Raw genomic sequence first — 16,793 nt, forward strand, 5'->3', positions numbered from 1 at the left:
GCCACAAGATCAGGCCAATCACAGGACACTGATCCCTGGGAGAATTATAATAGGGAACCAGATCAAGACAAAGATCCCGACATCTATCCCTCCAGACCATCTCCACCTAATGACAACACTAGCTATGTTCAGCTTATCAACAGGGCTGCTCAATATCACGGGGTGGAGCTTCAGACAGACCCTCTAGAAGAGGATTTCCTTGTTGAGACACTAACCCACTCACAAAGGTCTACTAATACCTTACCAATGCTCAAGGGCATGTTAAAACACATGAAGTATTCAAAGACCCCGTTAGATCCAGAATACTCACACCTAGAGTAGATAAAAAATACAAGCCAGCTCCTACAGACCCTGTATATATAAAAGGTCAGTTGCCCTTAGACTCTCTTGTGGTATCATACGCCCGCAAGAGAGCGAACTCTCAAGCCACAGGCAACGCCCAACTCCTGATAAGGATTCTGAACTCATTGATGCCTAAGGCAAAAGAGTGGCTTGGCAGGCGGCGAACCATTGGCGTATTGCCGATGCTCACTCTCTTAGCACGCTACGATACGGCTCACTACAATGAGTCGGAAAAACTCATGCAACATTTGCCAGATGAGTATAAAACCAAAGCTAACGACCTCATTCAAGAAGGGAAGCTCGTTACCAACACTTCAATCAAATGCGCACTAGATGCGGCAGACACAGCATCTCGTGCCATCAACACTAGCAGACTATTGCGCAGACACGCTTGGCTTAGAATGTCTGGATTCAAGCAGGAGGTATATGTGAGAAGTTGGCCTGATATATAGTGGTCACTATTCTAGTGATCACTCTGTATCATTCCAAACAACCCTTATTGATGATTGGTTGTAAGTCAACCTGATAGACCAGCTATCCTAGTAGCGTGGACAAAAGCAGTCTTTAGGCTAAACTCTAGAGGGCGTGTTAAGCCAGCTGTTTTACCATCACATTTACCCCTTGAACACCAAGTGAAAAGACACCACACAAGTTGTTATAAAAATAAAGGATATTTATTAATAACAAGTCTACCCTGAACTCTTTATGAGTCAGGGAGCTAAGCACAATACAAAACACTTAAGAAAATACTGTAAGTTGCACAAATAACACAAATGCCCGAGGGGCACGAAAACCCATATACTTTAAAAGTGGAATGCGAAATACTAGCAGGTGAGTAACACGATCCAGAGGCTTCAGGACCGCTAGGACTACCTTACTGAACCCTCAGGTTAGGAGCAGGAGGCCTAGGGAACCCGGGTGCAGAGTGGGAACTCTTACGCGGGATGCGGGACAAAGTCTATGGATGCTAGCAATTCTAAAGTTACTGTTTCCGGACGAATCCGACTATGTAGACTAAAAACAACAAAGGATCTGGACACTAGGATAGTGAACCTGTGCTGGAGCACCGAGATGCTCGAGTTACCTAGCCCAGGGGCTGCGGCTGCATAGGGTTCAAAAGACGTCGGGAATCCTCGGTGTAGTCTATGGAGCCTGAAAGAAGATGTTGCTGGCAGGCGACCAGTGAAGAAGTTCGTGGTGATCCAAGGCTGGATCAGTGAAGGAGACGACCTGAAAGCAGAGGGGACTCAGTTCTCAATCACTAGCCAGTGATTGTGTGGGCACCAGGATGGCACCGGATGAAGTCACCGCGATCAGGTGAGTGGCCGACGCTGGACTCTGCAGCTACACGGGCCAGGAGGCGTTGTCGGCGTCCAGGCTGGAGGTGCGAGCTGTCCCACGATGGTGTCTGCTGTCGGCGATGCTGGATCCAAGATTGGAGCAACAAGCCTTGGCAAAGGCAAGCCCACGCGGTGGAGTCAAGATGGCGTCTGGAGTGGACCAGGAGGGTCCAGGGTACTTCTTGTTGGACAAGAAGCAAGGGCCAGTCTAGGGGACCTAGACCAGCAGTGAAATCGTCGTGGTACGTCGTCAGGAGGGTCACTAGCCGTCGGGCAAGTGACCGGACAACGTGGCAAGCAGCGAGGAAGCAGAAGGGCCCCACGCAGATCTCGTGGATGCTGGGGGGATGGACTTCGGTGCTGGAGCTGCTCAGGGTTGGGGCTTCTCAAACCCCAGTGCACTCACTCGAGGATCCCTCGGCGGTCGTGCTGGTTAAGCGTCGTGCAGGTCTTGAAGATAGCCGGTCCCACGGGTCTCGTCGCACCCACGAATCTCAGCTGGGCTGATGATGCAGGTAGAGGTCAGAGATGGCAGGGAAACCGGGTCTCCTCGAGCTGGTCAGTCTTGATCCGGAGGATGGACGTGCAGCAAACCGCAAGCGCTTAGATGGTGCCTGCTGGTGCAGGGTGGCTACTCCTTAGCCACAAGGGGGAGTCTTCAGAGAGTGACAAGAGTTCCTTTCGTGGAAAGTAGTTCATGTTTCAAGATTATCCAATTTGGGAAGGGTGCCCGCTCCTACCTTTATTCTAAAAAAAGGGGCTGGCACGCGACTAGGTCCTGCCCATGGGTGGGACCAGGAGGGGGGTGGTTACACCCCTCTCCTTTGTCCGGTCTCCCCCCAGCTGCGGGGCTGGTGTGCCCCTGGAACTGGTTTGAGCCGGCATATGCACAGTGAGCACCGGGGTGCCACTTGCAGTCACCTTCCTCTCATCCCTGCCTACCTGGGATACACAAAATCCTGTCTGGGATGGTGCTGGCACCGCCCCTGACAGGAAACCCTTTGTCCAGGCCTCCCTCGCTGGAAGGACTCCCAGCAGCAGGAGGTCAGACTTGTGTCTGTGGTGGCAGCATCCATTTTGTGATGCTGAGGCTCGAGTTAGCTTTAACCGGGGTTCACAGTTACATACATGTCGTGTCCCTCTAGAAGGGTGGAATGCTAACCCCGTCGCCAGAATTGGCGAGGGGTTAGTATTCCAATTCGTATGACACCTTACTCGACATGTTTTGATAATGCTATGCCAAAGTTAGCATTTAACCGCGAGGATTATAATGCACTTAAGAGTATATGGTATAGCGTTAGCATGGAACAGCTATTAGGACTTGGTTCCGCAAGCTGCAAACGGGCTCAGCTCATGCCAGAGCACCATCTCACATAATTCCAAGCACTCTGCCTTCAGGACTGATAAGGCCTTCCATAGGAGTGACTGATAGGAATATATGTGTCCATTTTAGGTTTAGATATAGGGAACTATATCTAAAGCAAAGGGTGATTACACCACCTTGCCCCAGCTGTCGTGCAGCCAGTTGTGTCTGTTTTGGATGGCCAGCCAGGGGTGGCATAATACATGCTGCAGCCCCTGGTAGGCCCTGGGTACACCTATGCCATGGATACCTAAGGTACACTGTACAGGGGCTGATAAGGTGACTCAGTATCCAATTGGTATGTACCTAGGGTACATGGAATCCATTTTACAGAGAGAGCAGTGGGCCTGGGGTCCTGAATAGCAGGGCCCCAGGTCAACTAAATCGAAAAACCAGCAAAACACCAGGCAAAAAGTTGGGGTCAACCATAGTCAGATATCCACCTTCCTACAGTATAGTCCTCCATACTTGATCAGCCTTTTGATAAGTAGCATCTTTTCTGGCCAGCTGTCGATACTTCCCTAGAAAAGAGGAAGAAAGACACGGAAACTGCAAAGTCCATGGGGGCCTTACGATTACCTTCTAGCAGCGGTTCCTTTCGCAGCTCCTTTTACAGGGGTGGCTCAAAAACAGTGTCTACAGAGAATCCCGCCTCCTCTTATAAGGGGAACAACCAATCTACCTCCTCCAGAGGTTATTTTCGAGGAGGCTACAGAAGAAATAATAATGAGGGAAGAGGCAGAGGTAACTCCACCCACACTTCCCCTGTTAACAGTGACTTCCCTCAGCTACCCCCCGATCATTCCACTCCTGTCGGGGGACGTCTGTCACAGTTCCTACCTGTCTGGAACTCAATCACCTCAGACAAGTGGGTAATACAAATGATCCAGTATGGTTACTGCCTGGTACTTACCTGCCCTCCCCCAACTATTCTTCCTATAGAACGTGCAATTTCTCCAGAACATCTCTCCCTCTTAAAACGAGGTTCTCTTTCTGTTACAGAAACACGCGATAGAACCAGTCCCATTACATCATCAGGGGACCGGAGTGTACTTCCTGTATTACTTAATTCCAAAAAAGGACGTCACTCTCAGTCCTAAACTAGACCTCAGACAGCTAAATCTCTATATTCAGTCAGACCACTTCCACATGGTCACCCTCCCACAGGTGCTCCCATTGCTTCAGCAAGGCGACTTTATATCCACCCTAGATTTAAAGGACGCCTATTTCCATATTCCTATCCACCCGGCTCAGAATATATCTCAGATTCGTGGTGGACGGACAACATTACCAAATCAAAGTTCTCCCATTTGGGATAACTACAGCACCCAGAGTCTTCACCAAGTGTCTGGCAGTAGTCGCAGCCCATTTAAGACGACAACACATTCACGTCTTCCCTTACCTGGACGACTGGCTAATAAAAGCTTGATCACAACACAGCTGCATACACCACACTCGCAAAACAGTTCAGCTGCTTCACGACTTGGGATTCACTGTAACCCTCACCAAGTCTCACCTCCAGCCATCCAACACACAGCGTACCTAGGAGCCACAATAGACACTTGCAAAGCTCTAGCATACCCCAACCCAGTCAGGATATGCATGCAAAATATCATATCACACTTTTAGCCTCAACACTCTCTACCAGCCTGAGTGTTCATGCAGTTGATCTCCATGATGGCTTCTTGCATTCTAATCGTTCCTTACGCAAGACTACACATGTGTCCTCTACAGGAATGCTCTGCACAACAGTGGAACCAGGCTCAAGGTCAGTTAACAGATCTAGTGTTGGTGGACGGCTGCACTCTTCGCTCTCTGCAGTAGTGGAACATACAAAACCTTTCCAAAGGACGGCCATTCATCGACCCGGTTCCACAGATAGTGCTAACAGCAGACTGTTGGGGATCTCATCTTCAAAAACATACCATTCAGGGCATGTGGACCACACAACAAAAACAACTCCACATAAACCATCAGGAACTTCTAGCAGTTTTTCTAGCATTGAAAGCTTTTCAACTGCATCTAGTAGGAAGACTACATGGCAGCAATGTACTACATACAAAAACAGGGGGGGGGACACACTAGCTTTCACAACTAGCTCCAAGTGTATGGAGATGGGCCATACCTCAAAACATACATCTCCTTGGAGAACACCTCCCAGGAGTAAACAACCAGATTGCGGATCTGCTCAGTCGTCAAAGACAACAGATTCACTAATGGGAACTACAACCTCCAGTGCTCCTCCCATTCTTCCAGATGTGGGGCTACCCAGAAATAGATTTCTTCGCCACCCACCTCAACGCAAAATGCCCAAGGTTTGCGTCCAGGTATCCTCACCCATTGTGCAAAGGCAATGCGCTATGGATAAATTGGTCCGGATAACTTGCTTATGCTTTTCCACCTCTCCTGCTAATTCCATGAGTGGGTTGGAAGCTCAAACAACATTCCCTGACATGATCCTAGTTGCTCCCACATGGGCTCGACACCCATGGTTCACAGCCCTGTTGGAACTATCAGTAGATCCTCACCAAAAACTACACCTCTCCCCAAGCTTCACTCAGAACCAAGGAGACATCCAGATCCCAGTCAACTCAACCTTGTGATCTGGCACCTAAAATCATACAGTTTGGCTACCTTAATCGTCCGCCAGACTGCATGAACGTCTTCGAGAGGCTAGACGCCCTACCACAAGAGCATGCTATACAGCAAAGTGGAAACGATTTGTAATTTACTGTACAAACAATAAAATTAATCCACTAGATGCTTCATACAAAACATAATTTGCTATCTGTTCTACCGACAGCGTTCTAACTTAGCATATACAGCTATACGCTTACACCTTGCTGCAATAGCTGTGTACCTACAAAACAGACAACACTTGTCTTTGTTTAGAGTGCCTGCTATCAAAGCCTTCATGGAAGGACTCAAAAGAATCATTCCTCCTAGACTTCCACCCGCTCCAGTGTGAAGTCTTAATATAGTCCTTACAGTACTCATGGGTCCACCCTTTGAGCCATTTCACAAATGCGAACTACAATTTCTCACCTGGAAGGTAGCCTGCCTAATAGCCATCACATCTCTTAGAGTTGGTGAGCTCCAGGCACTTACGCTACAAGAACCATTTTTACAAATTCACCAAAATAAAGTGGTTCTTAGGACTAACCCCAAATTTTTCCCTAGAGTAGTTTCTGCATTTCAACTCAACCAATCTGTTCAGTTACCTTTTTTCCCCCCTCAACCAGACTCAGTGGCAGAACGTGCTCTTCACACATTGGATGTAAAAAGAGCCGTACTACATTACATTGAAAGAACTAAATCTTTTAGGAAAACTAAACAACTGTTTGTTGCTTTTTCACCACCGCATAAAGGCAATCCCATATCAAAAGCAGATATTGCACGGTGGATAGTTAAGTGCATCCAAATATGCTACATTAAAGCTAAGCACACACAAACAGTTCCCCCTAGGGTGCACTCTACGCGCAAACTAGGGGCTTCTATGGCATTCTTGGGGAACATACCCTTAGATGACATCTGCAAAGCTGCAACATGGTCTACACCACACACATTCACAAAACACTATTGTGTAAATGTGTTAGCAAAACAACAAGCTAGTGTGGGCCACGCAGTTTTAAGAACACTATTTCAAACCACTGCAACAGATACAGCTTAGCCACATTTTGGGAGATAACTGCTTTATAGTCTGTGCTAAAGTATATCATCTACAGCTCATATGCCTCGAACAGAAAATGCTACTAGCCCAGTATGCATCTGTTCTTGGCATACAGAGCTGTAGAGCCATATGTGCCCACCCGCCTCCCCGGGTACCTTTATTTGTTGCAGTATTATTTTACTTCGATACACTATACATGGACATCCCTTTACTACTTTTACTAACTCCATCATCACCCTTACGGCAAAACAATCTGGGGATGGAGTCGATGCCCATGCGCACTATCACCGGAAGGAGGAGTCACCTACCTCGTGACTGCAAAGACTTCTTCGAAGAAAAACAAAGTGAAAACATCCGGACCCAACACTAGATGGCGATCTATGCTAAAGCATATGGCTCTACAGCTCTATAGGCCAAGGACAGATGCATACTGGATAAGTAGCATTTTCCTTATTAAATAGAAGTGTTCCTTTTTGCTTGTCCCGTAAATGTTTGGGGAAGCATGACTTGGTTTGACTCTTCTGGCACTCTCTGTAATGCCAAATCTTGTTCCGTTTTAGGTGGGAGCTGCTCTACGCCCTGCGTTCACCCCAGAGACTCCACCTGACGTCACAGCAAAGGCCTGCCAGGTGAGGGCAACTTCTTCTGTTGATTACATTAATTGTCGCATGTTATTGGACAAATTGGGGTGTAATTGTTCTTTTTAGAGGGAGGGGTTGGCATTCTGAGCAGCTTTTGAGTTTTTAGGGCTCGGACTCCTCCCCACTGAAAGTGGGAGGAGTTTCGAGATCCTAATGTTAAAGAAGAGAAAAAAGAAGTATCTCCTAGGGCTTTGGCGAGACAAATTCCACACATTCCTTAGTGTGTTCTGTCATCTGGCCAGTGATTCGTCTTCATTGTGTTGTCGTTTTAATAGGCTTGAAGTGATAGGGTAAATGTAGTTTTGTTCCGCCATCTTGGGCATTTTTCGTTCGTGCTCGCGCAAAGAAGTACATTAATTATAATTAGGAGCTGTCAGGGTGCCTCCGTAAGTGAATCCAGATGGCCGGGCGCGTTCACCATTCAGCAGCGCTCAGCGCGCAGCTCCCTTGTTTTATTTCGTAGTCGTTTTAGTTAAGCAGCTTGAAAAAATTCACAGTGCACTTTCGTTTAAGTACGACTTCAGGCAACAGTGTGCCTTTGTTAATTGTATTCACAGTATTATTTTATTTGTTTCTTCTCCAAATAATGTGTGCGATGATAGTGCTTTCCCCGGTGAAATGTAAAATTAATATTACGTATGGATCGGTTTCACTTCGCAACACACAGCAACCCTTTAGCTACCCTCATGCATTCTGCAAATGCATACATATTGTACCAAATAATGTGTTGCAAGATAACACTCACTGAAAACAATTTGAGCATGATAAACCAACCATCTCTTCTAAAAGCCTGGTATGACTAGACAGCTACCTTTCACCAGCCAGAATTGCCTATATGCGTGCTGTTTCCAAGCCAGGTTTATACTGACATTTCGCCCAAACAAATGACAGCAGAACACATTATGATCTGCAGGAAACAAGTCTAGCCCACGATAATCTGCGCATACGTAAACAAACAATATATGAAACACAAAGTATAATCCTGGTATAGGTGACTCGGGAAGTCAAAATAGAAGAGCTCAACACAGATGCGAACTGTTAAGACCCATCCTCACAAGCACCTTGTGCAAAACGAGGCTAACACGATATTTAATTATGCATGTAACTTGCGTTTCCGAGAGGGGAGTGCGCGCGCAAGCCTCCACTGATCTACTGCTTCCGATGGTGTCTGCCATCTGTGGTGTGTAAATCAAGGCTCAGACAACAGGCCACGCGGGAGGGGGCACCTCTGTAAACATTACGTGCTGGATGAGGCAGCCACATCCAATGTGGAGGAGGAGCCCCACCTCTGTAAACAGAACGTAAATGAGGCTACCGCAAACCAACGGAGAGAAATGAAGGACCCTTCTTAACCCCCAATATTTTAAACACTGTGTTTAAAGGGTGCATATGCAAAACCTACCAGGAGGGATAATCCTGAGCCGGTAATCTCAAGGCTCCCAAGCGAACATACTGTGCACGGCACCCGTCTGTCGTTTACGTTAAAGAGCAGCGCTACGGTGCTGTTGAGGGCAGAGTGCTGTTGAGTGCTGTGTGCTGTTGAGTGCAGAGTGCTGTGTGCTGTTGAGTGCAGAGTGGTGTGTGCTGTTGCGTGCAGAGTGCAGTGCTGTGAGTGCTGGTTGCTGTTGAGTGCTGTGTGCTGTTGAGTGCTGTGTGCTGTTGAGGGCAGAGTGCTGTTGAGGGCAGAGTGCTGTTGAGGGCAGAGTGCTGTTGAGGGCAGAGTGCTGTTGAGGGCAGAGTGCTGTTGAGGGCAGAGTGCTGTTGAGGGCAGAGTGCTGTTGAGGGCAGAGTGCTGTTGAGGGCAGAGTGCTGTTGAGGGCAGAGTGCTGTTGAGGGCAGAGTGCTGTTGAGGGCAGAGTGCTGTTGAGGGCAGAGTGCTGTGTGCTGTTGAGGGCAAAGTGCTGTGTGCTGTTGAGTGCTGTGTGCTGTGTGCTGTTGAGTGCTGTGTGCTGTTGAGGGCAGAGTGCTGTGTGCTGTTGAGGGCAGAGTGCTGTGTGCTGTTGAGGGCAGAGTGCTGTTGTGTTGAGTGCTGTGTGCTGTAGAGTGCTGTGTGCTGTTGTGTTGAGTGATGTGTGCTGTAGAGTGCTGTGTGCTGTTGTGTTGAGTGATGTGTGCTGTAGAGTGCTGTGTGCTGTTGTGTTGAGTGATGTGTGCTGTAGAGTGCTGTGTGCTGTTGTGTTGAGTGATGTGTGCTGTAGAGTGCTGTGTGCTGTTGTGTTGAGTGATGTGTGCTGTAGAGTGCTGTGTGCTGTTGTGTTGAGTGATGTGTGCTGTAGAGTGCTGTGTGCTGTTGTGTTGAGTGATGTGTGCTGTAGAGTGCTGTGTGCTGTTGTGTTGAGTGATGTGTGCTGTAGAGTGCTGTGTGCTGTTGTGTTGAGTGATGTGTGCTGTAGAGTGCTGTGTGCTGTTGTGTTGAGTGATGTGTGCTGTAGAGTGCAGAGTGCTGTTGTGTTGAGTGCAGAGTGCTGTTGAGTGCAGAGTGCTGTTGTGTTGAGGGCAGAGTGCTGTTGTGTTGAGTGATGTGTGCTGTAGAGTGCTGTTGTGTTGAGTGCAGAGTGCTGTTGAGTGCAGAGTGCTGTTGAGTGCTGTGTGCTGTTGAGGGCAGAGTGCTGTTGAGTGCAGAGTGCTGTTGAGTGCAGAGTGCTGTTGAGTGCAGAGTGCTGTTGAGTGCAGAGTGCTGTTGAGTGCAGAGTGCTGTTGAGTGCAGAGTGCTGTTGGGTGCAGAGTGCTGTTGGGTGCAGAGTGCAGAATGCCGTTGAGTGCAGAATGCCGTTGAGTGCAGAATGCCGTTGAGTGCAGAATGCCGTTGAGTGCAGAATGCCGTTGAGTGCAGAATGCCGTTGAGTGCAGAGTGCCGTTGAGTGCAGAGTGCTGTTGAGTGCAGAGTGCAGAATGCTGTTGAGTGCAGAGTGCAGAATGCTGTTGAGGGCAGAGTGCTGTTGAGTGCTGTTGAGGGCAGAGTGCTGTTGAGGGCAGAGTGCTGTGTGGTGTTGAGGGCAGAGTGCTGTGTGGTGTTGAGGGCAGAGTGCTGTGTGGTGTTGAGGGCAGAGTGCTGTGTGGTGTTGAGGGCAGAGTGCTGTGTGGTGTTGAGGGCAGAGTGCTGTGTGGTGTTGAGGGCAGAGTGCTGTGTGGTGTTGAGGGCAGAGTGCTGTGTGGTGTTGAGGGCAGAGTGCTGTTGAGGGCAGAGTGCTGTTGAGGGCAGAGTGCTGTTGAGGGCAGAGTGCTGTTGAGGGCAGAGTGCTGTTGAGGGCAGAGTGCTGTTGAGGGCAGAGTGCTGTTGAGGGCAGAGTGCTGTTGAGGGCAGAGTGCTGTTGAGGGCAGAGTGCTGTTGAGGGCAGAGTGCTGTTGAGGGCAGAGTGCTGTTGAGGGCAGAGTGCTGTTGAGGGCAGAGTGCTGTTGAGGGCAGAGTGCTGTTGAGGGCAGAGTGCTGTGTGCTGTTGAGGGCAAAGTGCTGTGTGCTGTTGAGTGCTGTGTGCTGTGTGCTGTTGAGTGCTGTGTGCTGTTGAGTGCTGTGTGCTGTGTGCTGTTGAGTGCTGTGTGCTGTTGAGGGCAGAGTGCTGTGTGCTGTTGAGGGCAGAGTGCTGTGTGCTGTTGAGGGCAGAGTGCTGTTGAGGGCAGAGTGCTGTTGTGTTGAGTGCTGTGTGCTGTTGTGTTGAGTGCTGTGTGCTGTTGAGGGCAGAGTGCTGTGTGCTGTTGAGGGCAGAGTGCTGTGTGCTGTTGAGGGCAGAGTGCTGTGTGCTGTTGAGGGCAGAGTGCTGTGTGCTGTTGAGGGCAGAGTGCTGTTGTGTTGAGTGCTGTGTGCTGTAGAGTGCTGTGTGCTGTTGTGTTGAGTGATGTGTGCTGTAGAGTGCTGTGTGCTGTTGTGTTGAGTGATGTGTGCTGTAGAGTGCTGTGTGCTGTTGTGTTGAGTGATGTGTGCTGTAGAGTGCTGTGTGCTGTTGTGTTGAGTGATGTGTGCTGTAGAGTGCTGTGTGCTGTTGTGTTGAGTGATGTGTGCTGTAGAGTGCTGTGTGCTGTTGTGTTGAGTGATGTGTGCTGTAGAGTGCTGTGTGCTGTTGTGTTGAGTGATGTGTGCTGTAGAGTGCTGTGTGCTGTTGTGTTGAGTGATGTGTGCTGTAGAGTGCTGTGTGCTGTTGTGTTGAGTGCAGAGTGCTGTTGAGTGCAGAGTGCTGTTGTGTTGAGGGCAGAGTGCTGTTGTGTTGAGTGATGTGTGCTGTAGAGTGCTGTGTGCTGTTGTGTTGAGTGCAGAGTGCTGTTGAGTGCAGAGTGCTGTTGAGTGCTGTGTGCTGTTGAGGGCAGAGTGCTGTTGTGTTGAGTGCAGAGTGCTGTTGAGTGCAGAGTGCTGTTGAGTGCTGTGTGCTGTTGAGGGCAGAGTGCTGTTGAGTGCAGAGTGCTGTTGAGTGCAGAGTGCTGTTGAGTGCAGAGTGCTGTTGAGTGCAGAGTGCTGTTGGGTGCAGAGTGCTGTTGGGTGCAGAGTGCAGAATGCCGTTGAGTGCAGAATGCCGTTGAGTGCAGAATGCCGTTGAGTGCAGAATGCCGTTGAGTGCAGAGTGCTGTTGAGTGCAGAGTGCAGAATGCTGTTGAGTGCAGAGTGCAGAATGCTGTTGAGGGCAGAGTGCTGTTGAGTGCTGTTGAGGGCAGAGTGCTGTTGAGGGCAGAGTGCTGTGTGGTGTTGAGGGCAGAGTGCTGTGTGGTGTTGAGGGCAGAGTGCTGTGTGGTGTTGAGGGCAGAGTGCTGTGTGGTGTTGAGGGCAGAGTGCTGTGTGGTGTTGAGGGCAGAGTGCTGTGTGGTGTTGAGGGCAGAGTGCTGTGTGGTGTTGAGGGCAGAGTGCTGTTGAGGGCAGAGTGCTGTTGAGGGCAGAGTGCTGTTGAGGGCAGAGTGCTGTTGAGGGCAGAGTGCTGTTGAGGGCAGAGTGCCGTTGAGGGCAGAGTGCCGTTGAGGAAAGAGTGTTGAGGGCAGAGTGCAGAGTGACTGTTCCAGAGAGAGCAGGGTATGCTTGTGCGCTTACACGGTGCACTGGCACACAGGAGCTAAAACAAAGAACAGCTGAACACATGTCTTGTTACACAAGGTTCCAAAACACAAAGGTAGGTTACACTATGCTTAATTCCACAAAACTCACGCTATATACGGCTGAAAAATAGCACAAGGTGAGGATAATGAAATTCAACAGTACTGGAAAAGCATGGCTTGCATTACAAACAAAGTCTTGCAGTTGCCCATTGTAAATGACAATGCCATTTATTTAAGGCTTAAGCTATTGGCAATGTAAATGACAATGCCATTTATTTATGATTTAAAGAAAAAAAAAGAAATGTCATGAGCAATGCCAATAGCACTACCTTTAATGATGCCGAGACCATTGCATTGTAAATGCTTGTTTTTATTAGGTCTATCAAAAATAGAAAACCAAAAACGCTCATGTTGATTAATTGGGAGAAATGTCTTTAAAGAAAATAGACTGTACAGAAAGGTGTGGCTCGGTGTTCACTAAGTGCACTCAGCCAGCCTCCCAGAACGAGATGTACTGTTAGAATGCATTAACCTGATCCGCGGTCAACATGCCACAATAGGAATATGATGGTAAGCAGTAATCTGGGGAAAGGGTAATGGGACAAGAGAGACAACAGACGCTAAAAAGTGCCACTGTTAGTCGTCACTGCACTGTGTGCTGGGTCATAGTGGTTAATCTGCATGCATACTTGTAGTGCCCCTTTTTGCAAGGATGCCCCCCGCTTTTGACCTAATGTGTATTTACTTTCACTGAGTGTACCCTGGGTTCCTGCCAACCAGGTACCCAGGGCCTATGTTCATTCCCTAAACTATACTATTGTAAAACCCAATTGGCAAGTCTCTGGTCATATGTAAGTCCCTTGTAAGAGGTGCCCTAGGTACCAAGGGCACTGTGACCAGGAAAGGCCTCTAAGGGTTGCAGCACTTATTGTGCCACCCATAGAGGTCCTGTACCTTTACACTCACACACTGCCCTTGCAGGCTGCGTGTTCTGGTGCAGGGCAAAGTGAAGAGTCTACATGGCACACATCTCTGTGTACTATGCCTACAACCCACAGCCCTGGCATAGGTCAGTCACCCCTCTAGCTGGGTGCACCCGACCAGTGGTGAGGGTACAGGTGCCTGAGCCCTGTACCCCTACAGTGGCTCAGCCAGTTCTTAGACATTGTAAGTGCAGTGATGCCATAAAGAGTATATGGTCTGGGAGTTTGTCATTATGAACTCCACATTACCGTGATGGCTTTACTGAAAACTGGGAAGTTTGGTATCAAACTTCTCAGCACATTAATCTAACACTGATGCCAGTGTGGGATTTAATGGAAAATGCACTTAGAGGGCATCTTAGAGATGCCCCCTGAAAAACGACCTAACTCTAGTGGCCTGGCTGAGCGGCTGCTCGCCAGCTGTCACCTGCAGACATGTTTCTGGACCACTGGGTCAAGAGCCTGCTGCTGTTGGGGTCCTGAAACAAAGCACATACTGAGTCGAGTTGCCAAGCCTCCTCCCCCAGGATGGGCAGGGTCCACTAAGGGGAAGCTTTAAAGGCTTGCCGCCATTGTGAGCTACCCCAGCCATTTGCTGCTCCCAGCAACTGACCCCCACTTTGGGCTGGAGAATTGGGGGGGGGGAACAAAGTTAGGAGGAGAGGTGTGCCTACCTGTGCCAAGCCCACCCCTCAGGTGGGGGAGGCGAGGTGAAGCACAACTCTTAGTCCCCGCTATCTTGAAAATTGGGGGACTCAGCCAGCCAGAATGAGGCTTATGCCTGCCTCCTACTGGAGGGTGGCATAATACGGGGTGTACCCACCCCCAGGAAGGGGCCCATTGGTCCTGACTGTAAGAAAGTGGCTCTATATATACTGGATCAAAGTAAGGTACAGTGTGTATAGAGTCCCCAATCTCCAGAGGTATGACAGAGGCTAAAGTCAGATAGGACCTTACTCTCTAAAATGGTAGCTTGGTCGAGCAGTAAGGCAGTACCAGAGGACAGTGTAAAGCATTTGTTGTACACAATCAGTCAGCAAAACGTTTCACACACAAGGCCAATTGTTTTTATATCGGAAGATATAGTTGTTTTATTTTAGAACCAACAGGTATCAAAATATACTTTTCTCAATATGAGTGACTTTAGGTAATTACTTTGCAGAAAGGCAATAGACTTGGTAAGTACAATCGTTACTGGGGTTGCAATAGGCAACACAATTCTAATCACAATTTAACATTGAGCTCAATGGGGTTTCTATATAAATGCAGTTGATTACTTTCAGGATTACTTTTCTAACCACAGGACTGTATCCTGGATTCAGTCCCGGGACCTAAGCTGTAAACAGTTCAGTAAAAGCGTTTTGATTACAGTTGTAATTTTTAAAGAATATAAATGTATTTTCAAAGTTGATACTTAGAAACTTTTCAGTGAAAAACTAGCAATGTTATCCTATGGAAGGAAATTAAATTCAAGTCAAAGGTAAAGTAGGTTCTTGTTACGTTTGTAATCCAGTACTGGACTCCTAGGTTCAGCAGTGGGACCTCTACCTAAGACAGGTAAGTATTTACGTTTCAGTAGTTGGTACGATTTTTAAAGAATATTTGTAATTTGCAAAAATCGATACTTGGAAGAAATTTCAGAGAAAAACAGTCAATGGTTTCCTATGGAAGAAAATGAAGGTAACTGGTAAGTACAGTTAGGATTACTTTTGCGGTTCAGGACTGAGCTAGAAAGTACAGCACTGGCTCCTCTCCTGATCCCAGGTGAGTATTTCGGAAATTGTTTTTCGTTTGATTTTAGAGGAATATTTTAAAGTTTCAAAACTCTACACTTAGAAGAAATTTCAGTGAAAACCAGTCAATGTTAGCCTATGGAAGGAAAGTGAGTTATCAGCTTTCAGGAAAGTACTCGACTGATGAGGTTAAGATTCTGGGCATAGACTCGGGGGTCTCCCAGGGTCGGAAAGGTACAGTTGTTACACCCTCAGCGACACAGGGTCAGCCGGGTGCAGAGAGAGTAGGCCCAAAGCAATCCAATGGAGGTTAGGGGGCCTTTGGTTGGAGGCTGCAAGCAGGCAGTCCACCCGGCTATGGGAGCTGAGCTCCTGGTCACTTACTCAGGGCAAGTGGGGAAGTAGAGTAGGGTAGTAGTTGCACTTCCAGCTGCACTCGGGCGGCTGGGTGCAGGGTGCTTTTGAGCCGCCGGGCGCTCAATGTTATCCAATGGGAAAGTTCAAAGGTGGAAAAAAAAGGCTGCAGGCTCGGGGACGGAGATTCTTCAGGTGCGACCACCACTTCGAGAGCTAAGTTGGGATCTTGGAGAAGAGGTAGGTACCCCAAAGGAAGGCACAGGGGACCGTGGGGTGCCGGGTGCAGGGGGTGTCTTTTGGCTTCAGGAAATCTTACCCTCAGCTGGTAGCGGTTGAAGGGGTCCCTGGCTCTGAGGCTGCAGGCGTCGTCTGGGTCGTTGAGGAGGGTCTTGGGGTACTGGACTTTGGGTCCCAGTCGCCGGGGGGATGTCCTCGTGGTCTTGGTTCACTCGGGCACAGGCCGTGCTCGGCGGTGAAGAGTGGGCTGGGTTGGTGGTTCCTGGCTGGCACCAGGGGTATTGTTGTTGGAGCAGAGCCTCTGCTCATGGGAGTCCCAGTCTCTAAGAGGGTCAAGGCAGGCAGGTACTCCGGGGTTCTTGAGGTTGTTGTCCGCAGGAGTCCCTGGGATTAAGCAGGTTCAAGGATCAACAGGCCGGTAGGGCTGGGGCAAAGTCGGTTGTCGTCGTCCTTTTGTTAGCAGCTGCACGGCAGGGCGTCCTTCTTGTTTTTCAAAATGGGATCTCAGGAAGGAAGGTTCCATGTGCCCCTAAATACTAAGTTGAGGGTGTTACAGATAGGGCAAGGGCAGGGACATCAGAACAAAAATCTCCCTTGCGACCTACAAATATGTTACATTAACGCGATATGCTAAATAATGTCGATTATAAGATTAACCCTAAAAAAATATGGTGTGCACACCACCCCTTTCATGACATTAACATTATAGCAATTCTAAGTGTGAGGCATCAAAGAGCTATTCAAAGACACAAACAGTTAGCAAAAATATTGTATTTACTTTTTTTTAGAATTTATTTCTTTTGCAAAAATTATCATTTTAATTTCTTTTATCAAAAACAATGTTATCTTGTTCTCTCATTTTATATGAAAGTTTTTTGACAATTATAAAACACTGATATACAAATTATACAAAGTCAAAATACACATATACAAAAAAAAATGTAAAAAAACATTCTATTCATACAAATGACAACCCCAAGAAGAGATTCACACAGCACCTATCATATCATACCAAACACTCTCACCATCCCAAAACAACTTCCACACACATTACATAAGTCTGGGAGGATCTGCTACAGATTGGTACAGTAGTTTAGTTGACCACATCCAGCAA

At 48.2% G+C, this 16,793-nt stretch overlaps 1 protein-coding gene across 2 annotated transcripts in view; it reads left to right on the forward strand.

Annotated features, from left to right (window-relative positions):
* The window catches only part of HEATR5A (HEAT repeat containing 5A), a 314,530-nt gene that overhangs the window by 193,378 nt on the left and 104,359 nt on the right, over nucleotides 1-16,793 (forward strand). For both annotated transcript variants that reach the window (XM_078659395.1, XM_078659394.1), the window contains exon 26: nucleotides 7,276-7,344. In XM_078659395.1, the coding sequence (XP_078515521.1) occupies nucleotides 7,276-7,344 (69 nt within the window). The remainder of the gene's footprint in view (nucleotides 1-7,275; nucleotides 7,345-16,793) is intronic.

The sequence above is a fragment of the Lissotriton helveticus genome, chromosome 9 (assembly GCF_964261635.1).
Source record: "Lissotriton helveticus chromosome 9, aLisHel1.1, whole genome shotgun sequence".
Classification (NCBI taxonomy): domain Eukaryota; kingdom Metazoa; phylum Chordata; class Amphibia; order Caudata; family Salamandridae; genus Lissotriton; species Lissotriton helveticus.